This window comes from Varroa destructor, unplaced genomic scaffold (assembly GCF_002443255.2).
Source record: "Varroa destructor unplaced genomic scaffold, Vdes_3.0 BEIS01000006.1, whole genome shotgun sequence".
Taxonomy (NCBI): Eukaryota; Metazoa; Arthropoda; class Arachnida; order Mesostigmata; family Varroidae; genus Varroa; species Varroa destructor.
The window spans coordinates 9,251,154-9,268,212 of NW_019211459.1; the positions used below are offsets into that span (position 1 = coordinate 9,251,154).

The 17,059-nt window shown below is 44.5% G+C and overlaps 1 protein-coding gene across 2 annotated transcripts in view; it reads right to left on the reverse strand.

Moving 5' to 3' along the window:
- Positions 1–339: 339 nt before the first annotated feature.
- LOC147754830 (uncharacterized) overlaps positions 340–17,059 on the reverse strand; it is a 141,078-nt gene continuing 124,358 nt past the window's right edge. The window contains exon 4 of one of the 2 annotated variants that reach the window (XR_015329797.1): positions 340–967. Coding sequence is in view for 1 of the 2 variants with exons in the window: in XM_086992301.1 (XP_086848427.1) it covers positions 5,309–5,328 (20 nt within the window). In the remaining variant the exon portion in view is untranslated. Of the gene's footprint in view, positions 968–4,618; positions 5,329–17,059 lie in introns of those variants that run through there. The other variant, XM_086992301.1, reaches the window with a different exon arrangement.

Here is a 17,059-nt window from a genome sequence, read left to right on the forward strand (position 1 = left end):
ATTTAAAAGGCTCAGCGCTGCCCGTGCTGTGCTGGCGAAAATCCGGCCAGATCAAGTCTTGTCTTTAAGAAAAGTAGGGCTTCGTCTTGTATTTCTAAGTGTTTGCCTCATTTACGTGACTACATTTACTAGCGCACATAAACTAATAGAAGTACGATACTACAAAAGCTATAGTGCAATTATGGTGGCATCTACACGCAATGGACTGGAACGCATGCGCCAAATGTTTTGTCTGTTGTTGACCAATTGTTTGACCTACCTCAATTTTTTAGAAACATTATTAACTAAATGATTAAAAAAGTGCATATTATTGCACACTAGATAAGTACGCGGTTCGGCTGATATTTACACAAAGCATCCAAGTCACGATTTATTACTGAACAACAAGTAAATAATAATCAAGGGTAATCATTTGTGGCGAATAGAGAAAAACACACTTCTGTAAACTTGAAGACCCATCGGTGAGTTCAACTTTGTCTTGCATTATGAAGAAGAACAGTCATAGTCGCATGTTGTCCATTTCGTGTTTCTTTTCAGTTTAACAAAGTGTTGCTGCGACCGGTCGGAATTATTGCTATAGGGATTCCGTAAGAGGATAGCAGCAAATGCTGTAAGGCATTTGTTGACATACTCCTATGCAAGGTTCGCTTGAAAGACACTCGAATGCTTACTAGATTGGTATAACAAAATTTGAAGGTTTTATATAGAAATAGACTAGTAAGGTTCACGTGACCAAGGCGGTTACTTTTATGATAGTCGTTTTTATTCGAATGCGTTCTTTGATTGCGAAGTGTACTCTAGGATCAGTGGCAAATAAAGGCGAAAAATTATATGGAACGTTATCGACACTAAGTAGCTTTTAGTACTTTACCATTTTACCTTGAGGCTACGCACAGCTGGTTATACACGTGTATGACATGGATATTTTGGGAAAAAATATAATGGCGCGAGCAGGTTGAACGATGATCTGAAATGAATCAATCGATGTATATACATACTGTAAATAATTGCCTTTCTATGGCAAATCTGACATTTAGCGCATGGTAGAGAACAGTATATTTTTAAAACGGGTGCGAAAAACTGTTTCACAGTCATTTTTATATACATGTGTAACAAAATAGAATTCGTATACTTTTTCTACATTTAGCAGAATTTAGGCTCGTTCGTTTTGGCAGAATTCGTTTGTTTCGACTCTGTCTACCCCCCGTTCCAGTGATTTTTCTACGCGATCCCACAGCCTTCGCTATATTCCGACTAATACCGAGGACAGTTCTGTAGACAAATACGATACGACACTTTTTATCGTTGTGTGTGTATGGGTGCGACGTTGTCTGTTCGCAAAACATCATATCCTCCCTACTCAGATTCATATAACAAAATATATCCGAATAACTGTGGACACCATAAAATGCACAGAGATTGAAAGCCGACCTGAACACAAATTTCATCGTTGATGGTGGCGCCAGCAGCGGCGGTTGTAAGGTATCAGTCCCTTTAAAATTTGCCGCCGACACCGTCGTCGTAGTCGCCGTGGCGCTTCGTCTGTAGCCGTTCGCTGCTGCCGTTGGTCTTTACCTGCGACATTTCCCCACATCATCTTCCCCGCTGCAACTGTAGCCGGCTGCCTTGCCACCCTGTGGGCAACTCGACCACCATCCCTAGCTTTCCCACTGCCGACGTTGCCTCTGCGTACGCAGTCGTCGGAAACATTTGCATGCTTAAATTACCCGCCATAAATTCCGTCTGCTCAAGCTAAATCTGATTTATGGGCCAACTTTAAACGTTGCAGCGGCAGCCCCATCGGCAGTAGTACCCATGCCGACTCTATCGTCACATCGTTTTAACTACGACGGCTCGGCATCTCTGTCTCTCCTCTGATTCTCCCGATCTTCGCTTGGTGTGCACAAGTCCTCTCGGACTGTTTTACCTCTTTCAACTATCCCTATTTGGCTGGCGGGATGTACACGCGCGTTTTTCGGCATTGCGTGCACCGAGGAGAGCGGCAGCATTGGTGACTCTTACCGGGACGGACAGGTAGATACAGTTTGGTGCACTTGCAGGGTCTGAGTGGGGCCGAGAAACAGCAATCGTAACGATGGCCAACCAACATTTATGCCGACTGCTGGGCTACTAGAAGGCTAACTAAGCTACGTGAGAACGCTGGGATTGAGGCGAAACTGAGGCAGGCGTAATCCCCGGCCGTTCACCCGACGTTTTATTCCGTAACCCATAACGCTACGCAGATATATGTTTAAATAGTTGGTCTTTTATACATATACATATATAGATATTAATTTATCCTTGAATAGACATACGGACACGTGATAAACTTTTCTATATGGCAAGGCACGTTGACTAAGAGGTGGGAGTTGGCTGCACAACGAACGTACTAAGTCATCTATTCGGTCTATGAAGAACGTTTTGGAAGCGCACTTTACGATAGTTCCTTTTGCAAATGCCACCCGCTACGTGTATTATTGGTTACAAATATACATTTCTATAATTGTGAATTAGAGATCGGCGGACTTTAGAACCTTTAGTATTCAGACATGCTCTAGTCATTCTTTAGTGTGACTATCCCTTGGGCGTACATAGAACAGAATCTATAAAGGATACATTTTTATAGGTCCGTTAAGCGTAGCGCAAACGTAGACATGACTTGTCTACTGCATGTCGTTCTCCAAGCCAGCACACGATAAGGCAATGACAGTGGTTCAGAGGCGGGGAACTCAACACACGGGGGAGGGCCATTCGAAGATGACATCAGCGAGTCGTAAGTTAGTAGCAATAATAGGCATCAAACGGAATAAAAAGTAAGAACGAAGCAGTTGGGTGTGCCGCCCGAGAAAAGGTCATAAATGGCCGCAGTGGCTGGTTGGAAACGTGGGAGTTTAGCTATAGACATACGGCGACAGTGGCCGCTCGATACGACTTGTTAATGGCTATATGGCTATTACTGCTCTCATTGCTTCTGCTGTCTCTATTTGTGATATTTCCTTTGCTTTCTGCTAAACACAAAAAAGGGCCGGTGTCGAGAAGGACGACCGCTATAGCTTCTGTGTCTTTATTCTCTGCTAATCTCTCAACGAGCTGGGCATTCAAGTCGTAGCTTGCAAGCTCCACAACTCGCTCTTAGCTCTTTTGGCCTATTGGGCAGGTCGTCTACCTGCCTCGACCTCGTTACATACCGTTGACTCTATTGGTTGATTCGGACTTCACAATGGGTGTTTCTTCTTCCTAAAGAGAAAACGCCATGTGGATCGCTTGGCAGGAGAATCGAGGGGAAGTCTCTGAATGTAGGACTGGGAAGAGGTGCAGTTGCGTCATCTGCGATTCGATGTGGAGCCTGACGTCCTTACTTTATGACTACCAGGTTACACCCGACGACTGGATTTGCCTGCTTGGGGCCTTTCATTGCGCTCATACTGATGGGAACGCGGAAAAATAGGATAGCGAAGTTCACCGTAACGATAACTTTGTGGTGGAATACCATGTACTAACCATCAAAGGGTAACATTTGCCATCAGTGTAGGGGCCATGGGAAGGTTAAAAGAAGCTGAAATGAGGTGCTTGTATCTGATGTCCCGATGAGAGTAGTGGCTCTGATTCCTTGGCTAGCAACTAGGAAGGTACTTTTTGCAGTATTAATATATAGATATTTAAAAATATAAGAATCTAGTATATTCATCGCTCTGGACGTCTAGATCATATAATACGCAAAGCTTGTTATAGATGATGTTTCTAAACGAGCGAAAGGGTTTTGTCGAATGTTTACCAAACAGTCTTAAGCTATACCTATACCTAAAGAAAACTTTTTTTTTTTAAATGATGTACGCAACGTCTGAACGAATCGAGGTCGTTATTCAAAAAGCTGCTACCACATTTCCAGAGCCACTTGATTAACGCTAAGCTTGGGTCACTTTTAGAAAGATCGAACATACGCATAGGGTTCCCTATTGGTATGATTTTGTGTGGCGCGCAATTTTGTCCGCTACTTGCACTTGTAGCAACGAGTTCTGGTGGTAGGTTATTTGACGTCGAGCTTCCTGGGTGTCGTTGCCAGCCTACCTTAGCATCCCTATATTTTGATGGTTCGCACAATAACTAATATGCGAGGCTTACCGACAAACTTGTCGCCACTTGCCAAGGTGTGAGGTATTTTTCGATAGGCTGCCATGGCTACCTATTAAAATCATACGGTAGCTACGACAGAGCCTCGAGTGTAGAAAGCTTGATGGGTCGTAGTGGTCTCTCGTTTACATTTTTTTTTTATCAAAATCAGAACTCTCCTAAGCAGGCTTTTCGATGGCAGATGCTAGATTTTTTCTTGGCTAGAAAACGATCTACTAGCTAATTGTTGTTTGAGAAAATGTTCTCTATGTAAGAAAAATATATGCAAAAATTAAAATAACATCGGTATCTGGGATCTACACAACTTATATACAATACTGAAAACAACTTATTCTACGCTACGGAAGTTATCAGAAGCATAGATATAGTCTAATGTTCGTTCCAATTTGTAGACTAAAAACTTACCATTTGGACCTTCTTTTCTAAGGTTGGTGCTGTGATGAGAACTATAAACATTTAAAAAATTAAAATGGAAAACACAAAAAGATAGTTTCCATCGATGAATCGTTTCATTGCAGATGGGTCACATTCAATTCTAATGGGAATTTGCTAAGCTGTTAGTTTTTGCGATCGTAGAAATATTACGGCCCTGCAAGAGGTTGACGTAAATCCACCGATTCATTGCCAGCATCCCTCGGGCCGTTTACTTCCGTGGCTCCACAGTCCTACTTGGGCTTTCATTCTCCGTCAGACTTGTTGCCCTTCAGCGCTCACCAAAGCCTAGAAACGGTTAGCCTCTTTAGCTTGTGTCTAAACTATCTGTAAATCAACACTTAAGTCTGATGTTTGTCGATTGATCCCATGTGCCGCGTCCCAATTTCGATTTAGATAATTTTCATACTCCCTGCTCCAGAAAGGAGCTTGCCCCAAGAGGCTCGTCCAAGGCAGGGGAAGAGGATGAAACTTTACAAAGCGGCGTTCATTCTCCTGTTTGCCGCTCCACTCGGAACTGCTGGCTGCGCCACTTGAGCTGATTTCAATTATCAAAAGTTTGCTATTGGTGCTTGCTGCTGTCTTAAAGAAGGAATAGGTCGGGCCCATTTTAGATCCCGAGGGACGCCCCAATAGAACCGAGACCAGGCTGCCAAGCGAAGTGCAATATCTCCATTGAGTGACCCGCCGCAACGCTGCCTCCGAGGTCATGCCACACAACAGCCAAGGTCCTTCTCTGCGGTAGCTACACATTGATGTAATCACCTTTAGAATAAGCGGTAGGAACAATATTAGGATTATGTGAGTGTGCTCTTACTGTGGCTAGATATAAAGTGTTTCCGATAGAACTTCGTACATAAAGAGGGAATTGTTTTTGCGTTTGGTGACGTCTAATTCTTCGGGGTACAACCACACTTCTTTTGCTTTTTTCGTGGCGTCTATCACAGAAATCTATGCAAATAAAAACGATCCCGAAATATCAAATTGCAGGCCGTTTGAGTCCTAATTTCCTATTAAATGAAAAAAAATTAACTGTTTATTCAAATAAGATGAAAGTTAAATGAATGAAAGCCATATATGTGTGTCAACCCCATTTTCTTAGGGCCTATTAGTCCTTATGGCATATATCGGACATCGGAAACATCCTTATGAAAATCTGCACTGTTTACTTGGCATATCAGTGTCTATAAAATCGTTAAGCTTTTCCTGTTTTTCAATGAAATTGTTCTTAGATATGCATTGGTGGAACAAAACTAAACGTAACACTCTTGAGACCTATATAACTTGTTCACTGTCGTTAAAATTCAGCCGTACGTAAACGTTTTCATCGTAATCCCTTCGTAAAACCTGTGCATCCAAGTTTGAAAAACTAACAAATTTTTATTTTTCATTTCACTAAAATTAACTATAGATAATAATTACGTTACATTTTGACTATCCTGTACATCGTAAGAACGTAATGAATTCGGATATCGTTATCTCAGTTGATTCAGGCCTCGAGTAGTTACTTACTTGTTGCACTTCAATGGTTTGTCTTCCGTAGATTTCCAACGCACAACAGGCGTTCCGCTATGCGTAAATGTGCATCTGACAAGTCAGTAAAATAGCTGATAAGGGAGACACTATATGTTGTTTGTTTTTGATGAGAAAGTTATGTATTAACGACAACAGCAAAGTCATGCAAGGTGTTCTTACCCGTCGTAGACTGCAATCGATCAGAGACTAGTATAGCACGACGTGGTAGTCCTAGCAGAGGACAGCGAAAGGGACGAGCTCGTTCAAACAATGTCCTCGTAGCGAGAGAATAGGGGCAAAGTTTTGATGTGTGTCGATCTTGTCACTGACAGTACAGTCGCGGCTGTATCCCTTGCTAGGTTAGGCCACTATGCAATGAGAACCTTTTTATCGATACGGTTGACAGGTAAACACTGAAACAAATGCTAACGAACCATTTGCTAAGGCTCATCTGAGATTCACTATTCATACAAAAGTTACAGGATAGGTGAGGTACATTCACGTCTCGACATCCAAACCATAGAAGTTAATAGACATTAGGTGCATTTCGCAAAATTTCCCGTCAAAGACTTTTTGCCTCACGTAAATCAGGGCGTTCATAAAAACTCTAAATAGAATGTATATGCTGGCAACGCTTCAGCGTGCACTTGTTGATTGTGTCCCTTTTATGTGTGACTCTTGCCTCAAAATATTAATTCTAGCTAGCTTTCGAAGTCTTTGATCCTATACCGACGCTGTTTCTAGCCGATACCATGCGTGAACTGTAGGCGCTCGCGTCTCGACCTGAGATAGTACAAGAACTACCCCACAAGAAATGGCTAGCCGTAGTATATATAACTGTGAGCTCCTCTGATTTTGTTTGGCTGTATAGAAACTTATTCGAAATACACTCGATTGAACCTTCCAATGTCAGAATACGGATTGAAGTCTTATAAATTGATTCGATCTAGTATAGCACAATAATAACCCTTCCGTTCATCCGCGCCCTATCGAACAGTACACATGGCAACAGATGACAGATTATCTCTATCACACTTTGTCCCTAGTAGAATCGACTCTAGTTGCCAAGCGCTCGCCTGCATACCGGCTGTTGGCGCACATATGCGGCTCTACTCGATGGAGCAAGCAGGGAGGCGATTCGAACGGAATAAAATTTACGAGGGGCGCAAGGAGGTTGAATTTTGTCAGTGTGGGCGCACTGCAACGCAGCAGGTATCATACAATATTCGGTTTCGTCCATTGCGTTGCTGGCAAGCAAACAACATACGGCAGTACAAACCGAGCTTCCTGGTCGCTTCGCTGTTTCTTAAAGTCTAGGAAGCAGTCGAGGGTAAGATTGACTTTACATCCCGGAGCAGTCTCCGGGCTACTGCCTCGGCCGCGGCAGAGTTGGCTGAGTTGTTCGTACCAAGGAGAGGGGACGGAGAAGGCGAACTGCGAAGGAGATGCAGGCCCACGACTACAGTCGACGCGCCGATAGCAAGCAGGCGGAGATTTGAAAAATCAGAAATGCAATGCAGCACCAGTAGCAAGAACAGCAACAACGGGAGCCGTAAGAACTGCAGCAATCGCCATGATACAGCCAACTGCCCACTCACTGATAAATCCATTGGCGCATTTTGAGCGGTGCCATAGGTACACGCATAGAAAATGCAATTGCTTGTACGCGTGTAGCAGGTGTAGACCTGAAGTGTACGTCTGCTTATTGAGTTCACTTAGTATTGTGGTCTTTCCTACAGTATTCGTTGTGAGTCGAGAGTCCTGGGCTTTGCGGTCCTATTTTTAATGCCTGATTTGACACCTTCATCCGCCAGATCCATTATCCGATCGAGTTGCTGCTAAAAATGGAGGCTCGTTGTACAGGTTTGGTGAGCTTGGATGAGGTGTGGCAGGTATGATTTATTTTGCTACATTGGTTAGATCATACAACGGTTATCACAATTCAGATCATGTAATATCTCATTCTAGATTACGAATACCCGTTAATCACTGGAGGAAAGCTGATTCTGAGCATCAGTCTCCAACAGCGAAATGTTTACTTAGTTGTTGTTATACAATAACGCAAATAAACATTGGCCACTTTGTTTGAATTTCGATCAAATACGAGCCTTGGAGGATCACATTTCCTTTGGCGTTCTTCCTTCTACGCCCTTGCCTTCTAACGTTCAGTTTTGCTGCCATAGCTGATAGTCTACAGAGACTCTAGTACTTTAAATACAACCTTTACCACTCGCAGCACTATCGGTCCGCTGCTGCGGGCTGTTTACTGTTGGACGAGGAAGATTTGGAATCAGTCAGTCGATTTGGAGCCCGCTTGCCCCCCCCCCCCCCTTTCAAGCAGCTAGGTTGGAGTGAGTGCTATTACCCTCACGATAGACACCCGCTGCCCGCCATTTCAACAGCATGTCGGTGTAACACCAATAACATAGCTCACGCTACTGCTGCTCACTCCTCATGAACCCGCTTCTACCCACACAGACAATTCGCTTTCACGAGCACTTTTTCAATCTGACTCTTCTTCTCCAAACCCAAGTGGTCCTTTTTCCGCTTCGCCCCTATTGAGCACGCGTCTGCACGTCCCCAGCGTCAACCCAGTTCTCCTCTGTCGTAATGCGCCCCCATCTGACATCTTTCGGCGTACAACTTCAAAAATCTCCTTCGTTGCCCGCTAGCTAGCCATCGCGTTGCCTCTCGTCTGATTCGTCCGCTCTCTGGCCGGCTTTCTGCTGCCAGTAGCTAGGTGTTCTTGTAGCTACGTCTGTTGTTGTTTGTTTGTTTGTTCGATGTTTGCGCATTGCTGCTGCTACTGTTGAAGCGACGGGCGACTGCTCGTTGCGTATGCAAGATCACACTCGGGCGGGTGGGCAGGCATTCGGGTCTCAGTCCACATACTCGACACTCGATCACCGACAGACGTTGGCCGGGACATTTTCTGAGGGTTTTTGTCGTTTTCGAAGGCGTTTGTTATTCGCCGTGGCTGGGCATGTTTTGGGTATCATTGTGTCATGACAGAGTAGATGTACGTGGATACATCCCCCAACAAGAAGCACTGTCGTGTTAACCACTGCATTTGTTACGGCAAATTGTTGATACATCCATGCATAATCTAAAATTGTGTTGAATGTGTTTTGATCTTCAAGACGAGGAAACTATAGCTCTTCGTAAAATTGTAATAAAGAGGAGCAACTGGAACTTTCGGCAAGGTACCACCTTAAAGCATCTTGCAGTACAACTACCATTATCATATGCCCAAGCTAGCGTAGTCGTTACCGGCCACAAAATGTCGTAACGTCACTGGTTTAATGGTAGTGAACAAAATCGCATCGGACCCTCAAGCACAACTGGACTACCACTATTGCTGGCTTTTGTTGATAACCACAAATTTAGCTGAGAACATTTTTACCAGGACAACACGGAGGCGTGAAATGACTGACCACTAACCGACAGGATGTACGACGTCCGACAGCAGCGTTAACCTACCGTGGGAGGTTCTGCAGCCTAGCGAATGCCTAGAACTACTTCGACTGGTTGTTATCAGGAGGACTCGCCCTGTTTGACTGTCCCTATGCTCTTTACTCCCCTTGTCCAAAGCCTTATCTTCCAATCAGACCTTCAGGAACGGCGTGGTCTGACTACCGACAGGCTAGCGGGCGCCTTGATCCGGCCGATGCCAGGAGTTTCCGGGTGCAAAGGGCTAATAATAGAATGGTCACCATCCTGCCTGCAGCCGCTGCCATTTGCACTGGGCCCGTTGCAGTACTAGCAGCAGTAGTTACAATGGATCGGTAGAGAACGATTGCCTCTAGCCACATTGTAGCTCAGCATAAATGATGCAGTACAACGCTCCCGTATCGTCTGCTCCAGCAAATTCCCACTCTCCACAAATGTACGTCCGAAATACGCCGCTAAGTGAGCCACCGTCGGTTACTAGTATCAACGATTGGTCTCAACATGCAAAGCCATACGAACTAACCATCGGCATCGCCACTAGCCGCAAACTAGCAGCTAGCGACCCCCTAACTGTTACTAACCAGTAATAAGTGCAAATCACACTAATGATGATATCGTAATTAAAATCCATTCATCATGCAAAGTGAACGAATGGACCGCGTTTGTCCATGACGATCCTCCCAGCCTCCGGTCGTACTTTTGCTTCACCGCAATTCCCCACAATGACCACTACCGCCAGTGGTTCCATCACTGCTGTTCCCCTCAATCCTATTCCCTGTCGCAAGAGAAAGACGGCGGAGGAGGGAACGACTCAGTTTTCGAAAGACCGAGTAAACCAGTTGGCTGGCCAGTCGATCAACCGTGGCCCAGTCTGTCACCATATTATTACACACACCGACAAACCGGCGGGCAAGGAAGGTGGAGTAACAGTAGATTCAAAACGGAGAATGAATCTTTGGTTGTCCAGCATCCGTGAAAACAGGACGACAGAGAAAACATACACATACACAGAGTCACTCGGAAAATCTCAACCAAACCCGCGAACACAGAGAGCTTGAATAGCGACTAGCCGATAAGGAGAACGGCGAACTGGCAAGGGAAAATTGGTTTAACATTGTTGTCCTGCCAAAGCCGACAGATCGCTATCATCTGGATGTAACGCTTTGCATTATTGCAACTGTAACATTTCAACCAAATCAACTAGCAAGCACTTCGCGTCCCTTGGCCCGCAGCTGCTATAATTTCCCACGAGGCTGCAAATATGTATCCGTATCTAGCAGTCTGAGCCACTGACCAGAGCGAAGGGTCATTTATAACGAATAAGGTAGATCGCGAGTCATGCGCATGCACAGATATGTAAGGTCACCCATGCTGACCACTTTATGTTCAAACTTAGTTTGTTCCATATACAGATCAAATAGAAATCAATAAGAAAAATGAAGAAATACAGACGGAAACAGCTTTTGATTGTTAACTGTTTTTTTTTTTCGGATAACAACGTACACTAACCTACGTAAGGGTCGTTCAAGTTAATAAACGATAACTTTGACAAAAATCAAAACCTTTGTTCAGGACAGGATTACATAGCCCTATGGCCCATTGTCCGAAATTCGGCGGCATCAAAACTAAGCTGTTACAAAATATATTTTCATCATTCCATAGCTCCCATATCTTCCGTATTTAGATAGCGATCATTGTTATTTTGAAGTACTCAAGACTGACTATTTATTCATGGAATACCTGCAAGAAGAACTTTTGAAGAAAATCATTAAACTGTGCTTTAAAAAGATTTTAACTCTAATAAGAGTTGCCTCATCTTAAGCACACTTTGAATATAGCTTTGGTTCTCAACGTGAATTATAGAAGGTAACGAATTTCAAAGCAAAGAACGTGTGTAACAGCGATAATGACCCACAATCTGTTGTTAAGAAGGTTCGTCTATTTTCTTGGCATATATTAAACCAACCATGTTGGACAAACGTTCCTTTCACGAAGGGCGTATCGATATTCCGCAATCACTTTGCCTGTCCTAGCTTGTATTGCCGTCTCAAAGGCCAATGTTGCGGTTCTCATCATGTTTTTCGGCAGCAGATAGTCACGTCTACAGATCCAAAATTCACTAACTTCAGAGTCGATCATTAGCCGGTTTTGTTATTGAGCGTCCGCGCAAATATATGCTTATACGTGACGAAAATCATCATCCATCTTTTTCCTTCGGTCTTCCCCATTGAAGACCAACCTCATGACGCCGAACCAAGCTGCTATGCGTATCGTTTCGAATCGCGCGAGACACGCACGCGGGCAACTGGTGTCAGGGGCACTAGAACGACATGACGCGTCACCACAATAATATGTAATATATATAGAACACTGTACGGCATATATCGGCTAGTTGTTACTAACAGCCGAGCCAGTACCAGTCTGTACAGCTTGAGCCATCGTTTCCCTCACAATAGCAGATATACATATTTGTGTATGAAACACTTGTACAACGTTAGCCTGTGTGGCGTGGCCCCACAGGGCAATGCCCACACTCCAGTCCAACGCACCCATTTTGCTTGCAGTTGCTGCATTGTTATGCTTAATGTTGCTTTCCTCCAGTGATCGTCTTCTCGGTGCCGCTGCCCATGGTGGCGGGCAGGTCGTCACGCATGCAGATCCAATCAGTATGCCCCCTGCCAGTGATGTCTGCGTCAAACGCCACCCGTATGCGCTTAGTGGTTTCGTTTTTCTCTCCATTTTCCCTATACTTTATGTTTTTTTTCATTCTCACGCCAAACGCTCGCGATCTTTTCGACACCTCCTCCCTCATTCATTGCCGTTCTCTTTCTCCTCTTATCATTCTGTGGGCCTACTCCAAATGATTCCCATTTCGGTGTTTTGCATTTTCTTGTCATGGGTCTGTCCTGCTACAACCCCCAAAAACAGCGCGCCTGATCGATTCGGCTACCGTTTCAGCGTCAGAGCGTTTTGCTCTTTGAAAACGTAGGGGCTTTGTATACGACGTCCCCTATCGCATAGATGTGCTGTACGTATGTAAATAAATTTGTTGACCGCCATCGCAGCTCTCGTTTTATCTGCAGCACAATACGCATCGACTGAAGGGCAGATTCACTGTGATGGTGTATAGGTAGCACGCTGTGAACGAAAATAGTGCGTAATTTTGTTGAGGTAACGACGAGGACGGAATCGTTAGAGAGGCAAGCCTCGATCTAGCCGTACGTTGTTGAACTCAGTGTCTGGTGGAAGGTGGGCGTTGTCGTTAAGGACGCTGGCGCGTCTGAGAAGCTTGTAGCTGGTAGCTGTTGGACAAGGGTTGTGCCAATCGGGTAAAGGCATGGTTTGTGCGGCACAATATTATCGTCTTCTAGGTCGCATCTCCGTGTCCGGGTGCTAACCTACTCTTGCATAGGCGAGCGAGGCTACCGTATATATAGGGGTCATCTATTTATGGTGTCGATCGCTTTTGAGACTGCGGCACGAAACATTTGAAATGTAGTGGCGAACGAAAGAACACAGAATGAAGTAAAAAAATTGGGTAATACCCAGAGTTTAACTTTTATATCTGCCCACGGGTGGATGCGTAAATAAGAATCTCGAGAATAAAGGTGGCACTTGTGCATATCGTTGCGCTGACCACGTAGCTAATCTAAGTTCAATAAAAATAATCTTATTTGGCTTTAGACACAATAAACTCGGTGCGCTGAGTGTTGCAAATATAGTAGACTAGTAAAGGTAATGAAGTTGTTCGACGATAACCGAATGATCGTGCTCTAACTTTGAAAGTGAAAGTACGTAATTACAAGGCAAGGGATTGTGTACAGCAGACCAACGATGCGAGAACGTCGGTATAACTTCGAAAAGTCCGTTTGTAATGTAATAATAAACGTAATATAATAATAGTAACTATATTGTTATTATTACCACTTATCTTCAGCAGACGAAAAATTGCTGTGGTTAAACAAATTCATAATTACGATAATTATAATTGTTATTACAGATCTAGTGTTAATTGTTTACGAATCTCGTATTCGCCTGATTTAAAACAAAATACATCGCATTATATTTTAGTCAATAACTAAAATGTAACTTCTCGTTCACGCTTAGTCGATAATCTATTTCTATCGTAATTTCCCACGGAAACATCTTCTACATGTTTGCCGCCATTCAGAACTTTTCAACATAGTTAACAATATCCTTTAGTTAACATTACATATTCGTTTGTCGACCGAGGCCGATAGTGCCGCAAGATGAGATCCACCGCTATATGTTCTACTTTATGGCTCTATAGATCCAAAAGCCGACTAATGCTATATTTTGAACGTCTTCGATATATTACGGCTTCGCAAATAGACACCTCTGAAGTAGAGATCTCTCCGGCAGTCAGTAACCTAATTAGTTCTTTTCGCCGTCAGGATCTCCTACAGACTTTTAGGTTCCTCGGGCGTTACCAGAGGTGTTCCGAGCATTCGAATCGGATCGATAAAGCGCGCCAGGCACGAGCCGTGAAGATGGACCACTTGCAGATGAGCCCCAACAAACCCGTCATTCCGCCTCATAGATTGTCTAGATTTCCTTGGTTGCTCGCTTACTTAAAGTGCAACCACCTGACTCATTTAGTTGATCTATTACCTTGAAACGAGGGGCATGGGATGAGAAATGGGGTGGAAGTTCAAACGGTTGCAGCTTCAGACGCCCGATGGCTCTTCGGTCGGCAGGCCGCCAGTCCTGCAGCCCGCCTGCTCGCTTTGTCGAGTTGTGAGTTTACCGAGCAGGTATCTAAATTTATCGGGTTGCTTCGCTCCATCTCTGACCGCCGTTGTTCACTTAGTTGTTCGAGATTGACTCAGCACGCTAGACGAGTACCATCGCTAAGTGTAAAGAACTGCTGAGGCAAAGGTAGTGAGACCCAGCGTCCGCCGCGGCTTCCGCGGTGGCAATCAAAGCCTGCTGCCAACCCGAAGAAAGAAGAGATCCACGGTGATGGTCGGGACCGATGAGGTGTTGAAATGAAACTCTCGTTTTCACCTCGTGTCCTTAAACGCGGAGCTCGTACGAGCGCGCGACTCCGGTGCTATCTGTCTGAAGCGCACGAAACGAGGGGGGAAAATGCCCCTCTGTGGCTAGGAAAAATACGCGGCTCTAGGAAACTGTTTAGGAGATGTTGTTGGTGATGTTTTGGTGGCAGCAGATGTAATGAAAGAGGCGGGTTTGTAGCGAGCAGAAGTGTACACCGTATACGAGAAGCTGCGGAAAATAGGGTATGGGAGAAATATGGGGTTTATATATAGAAGAAGAGGGACGTAAGCATTACTCTGAAAATGTGGTTTCGTTAGTTGTTCTTTTAACCTAACGAATACATCAACACTTTTGCCAAGAGGCATTTGCACTTGTTGTTTGGGGACTTTGATTTTCATCTGACATCGGTCATCGGGTGGCAAGGCATAATGAGTGGTATTATGCAGTTAATGTACGATTAGTTGTTTTACCGAGACCGCTCAATTGTGCGTGCCTAAGCATACGCTTTTATGCATATGCTTGCGGCAGCCGCAATTTCCATTTGTGAGTTTATTCCCCAATTTTTTCAACAATTACGTTAGCGATCATTCAATTAATGATGATGGTGATTAAAAATGAAAAATAAAATGGCGCGCAAGTTCGAACTGATCTGCGAGACTGTCGCTGGCATAGTCGAGGCCGAAGCAACGTATGTAGGGCAACACAGCCTCTATTACACTTCGCTTAGCTCTTTTCGACCTCGGTTCGACCACTGAGCGGTTCTTCAGCCGCTGCTAGTCGCTGATGATTCATGATTAATTGTTTTACGAACGAATAGAGGAGAAAATGCCATAACGAGAGAAGCCGGGAGAAGGACAAAGGCAAACAGCAAGCGGCCTGAGTGAGTAATACGGAGTTGAGAGACAAATATGTATACAAATATCCAGGGAGAAAAGGATTTCGCTGGTGCAATTGCTTCAGGTAAGTGTGCACGAGTCTGCGTACAGGATCCGATAAAGAGACCGCTCCCCTAAGAGGTGGGTGCCACTGTCGGGCGAAGACGTAGGGAAACGAAAACATGGAAACAGCAAAGAGGCACAGTAAAGAAGACAAACAGTTAGGTGAACAGCTGTCTTGGGAGAGCGTCCAGCTTGCCGTGTATGTACTGCGCGTAGCTTGAGGCGAAATGCATGCTGAAGATTGAAATATACACGCCACAAAGCGGCGCGACGCCACGCTGCCTCACAGCTTCGCCACTTCACTACCTGCTTTAGGTTACTGGTTGCTCAGCGAAGACGCTAGCGCTAGCAGATGGGGTTGGCGCTGCTGCTGCCACTGAAGCAGATGCCATAACGCCATCATTAACGCGGTGGGAGAACTGAGGAGAACAGCTATAGATTTGTTTGCTATGAAAGCAAAGAAAGCTGAGCTTGATGGATGCTGCTGTTGCTATCTTGTATTGTTCGACAGGTAGCTAGATACTTGATTTGGACAGCTGAGTTCGACGTGTTGTTACTTATGTACTTCTTGTCGACCATCAATACAGGTAAGTATTGTTTACAGATCAATTGTTGGCCATCGGGGTTAGAGGTTAAACTCAGACGCTTCGGTAAGTCTTAATCAAAACTGGAACCTTCAAATCAGACGTCCTTGAAGAATACTACAAGCTAACACACTGAACAAAAATTATCGGCATAAAGTAGGGAGATATAAGGTTCGATTCACTATATGCATTTACCGGGCTAAAATTTGGGTTAGGGTTAAACAGTATGTTTGACACTTTTGACTCTATAGGTAAACACACGATCATGGACGGAATCGCGCTACGTTTATGGTAGACAGTCGCAGTTATCGACCTATTTTTTTTCCGTTTCACGTCTATCTACAAGTTTTATCGGTGCTAAGGAGGACATGAGTTTTCAGTGAATTCGATGGCCTTATGAAATGTAAATCCATGCGACTGTCTACGACAAGTATTCTGAAATATCTTCGTCAAACAATAATGTCCCTAGCAATATCGAGCAAGCTTTTTGAAATCCTAAGGTTGAGTAGGTAGCACTTTACCAATAGCAGCCTCGTGCTGTCAGTGCACACCGCAATGAACGGTAAAGCCATTACCGCCTTTGTTCTCAAGTCTATATCTATCCACCATGACGCGATCATCGTGGTAATGATCTACTGCGCACCATACAGTCGCTGTGGAGCCTTTTGATAAGCTCCTGCTGGTGGCATATGGTCTAACGTCCATCTTCATACAACTCTTTCTTTCGCTTTTGCGTGTCCGGGATCGTGCGTTATTAGTCGAAACGTATGGAGGCGAGTCAATGTCGATGGTGTTACTGTCATCAATGACAGCATTGGGAATACCTTACTCTTTAGTTATTAGCCCGGCAGTAGCAACAGCTGCGGGCAGCCATGACATGATTCCGAAAAAGAGGAAACGAACTAGATAGGGTTGGCCGTGCGAGCATAAGATCGAACATGGTCTATAAGGTAACAACGAAAAACACTAAATGACAACGAGTGGGTACAA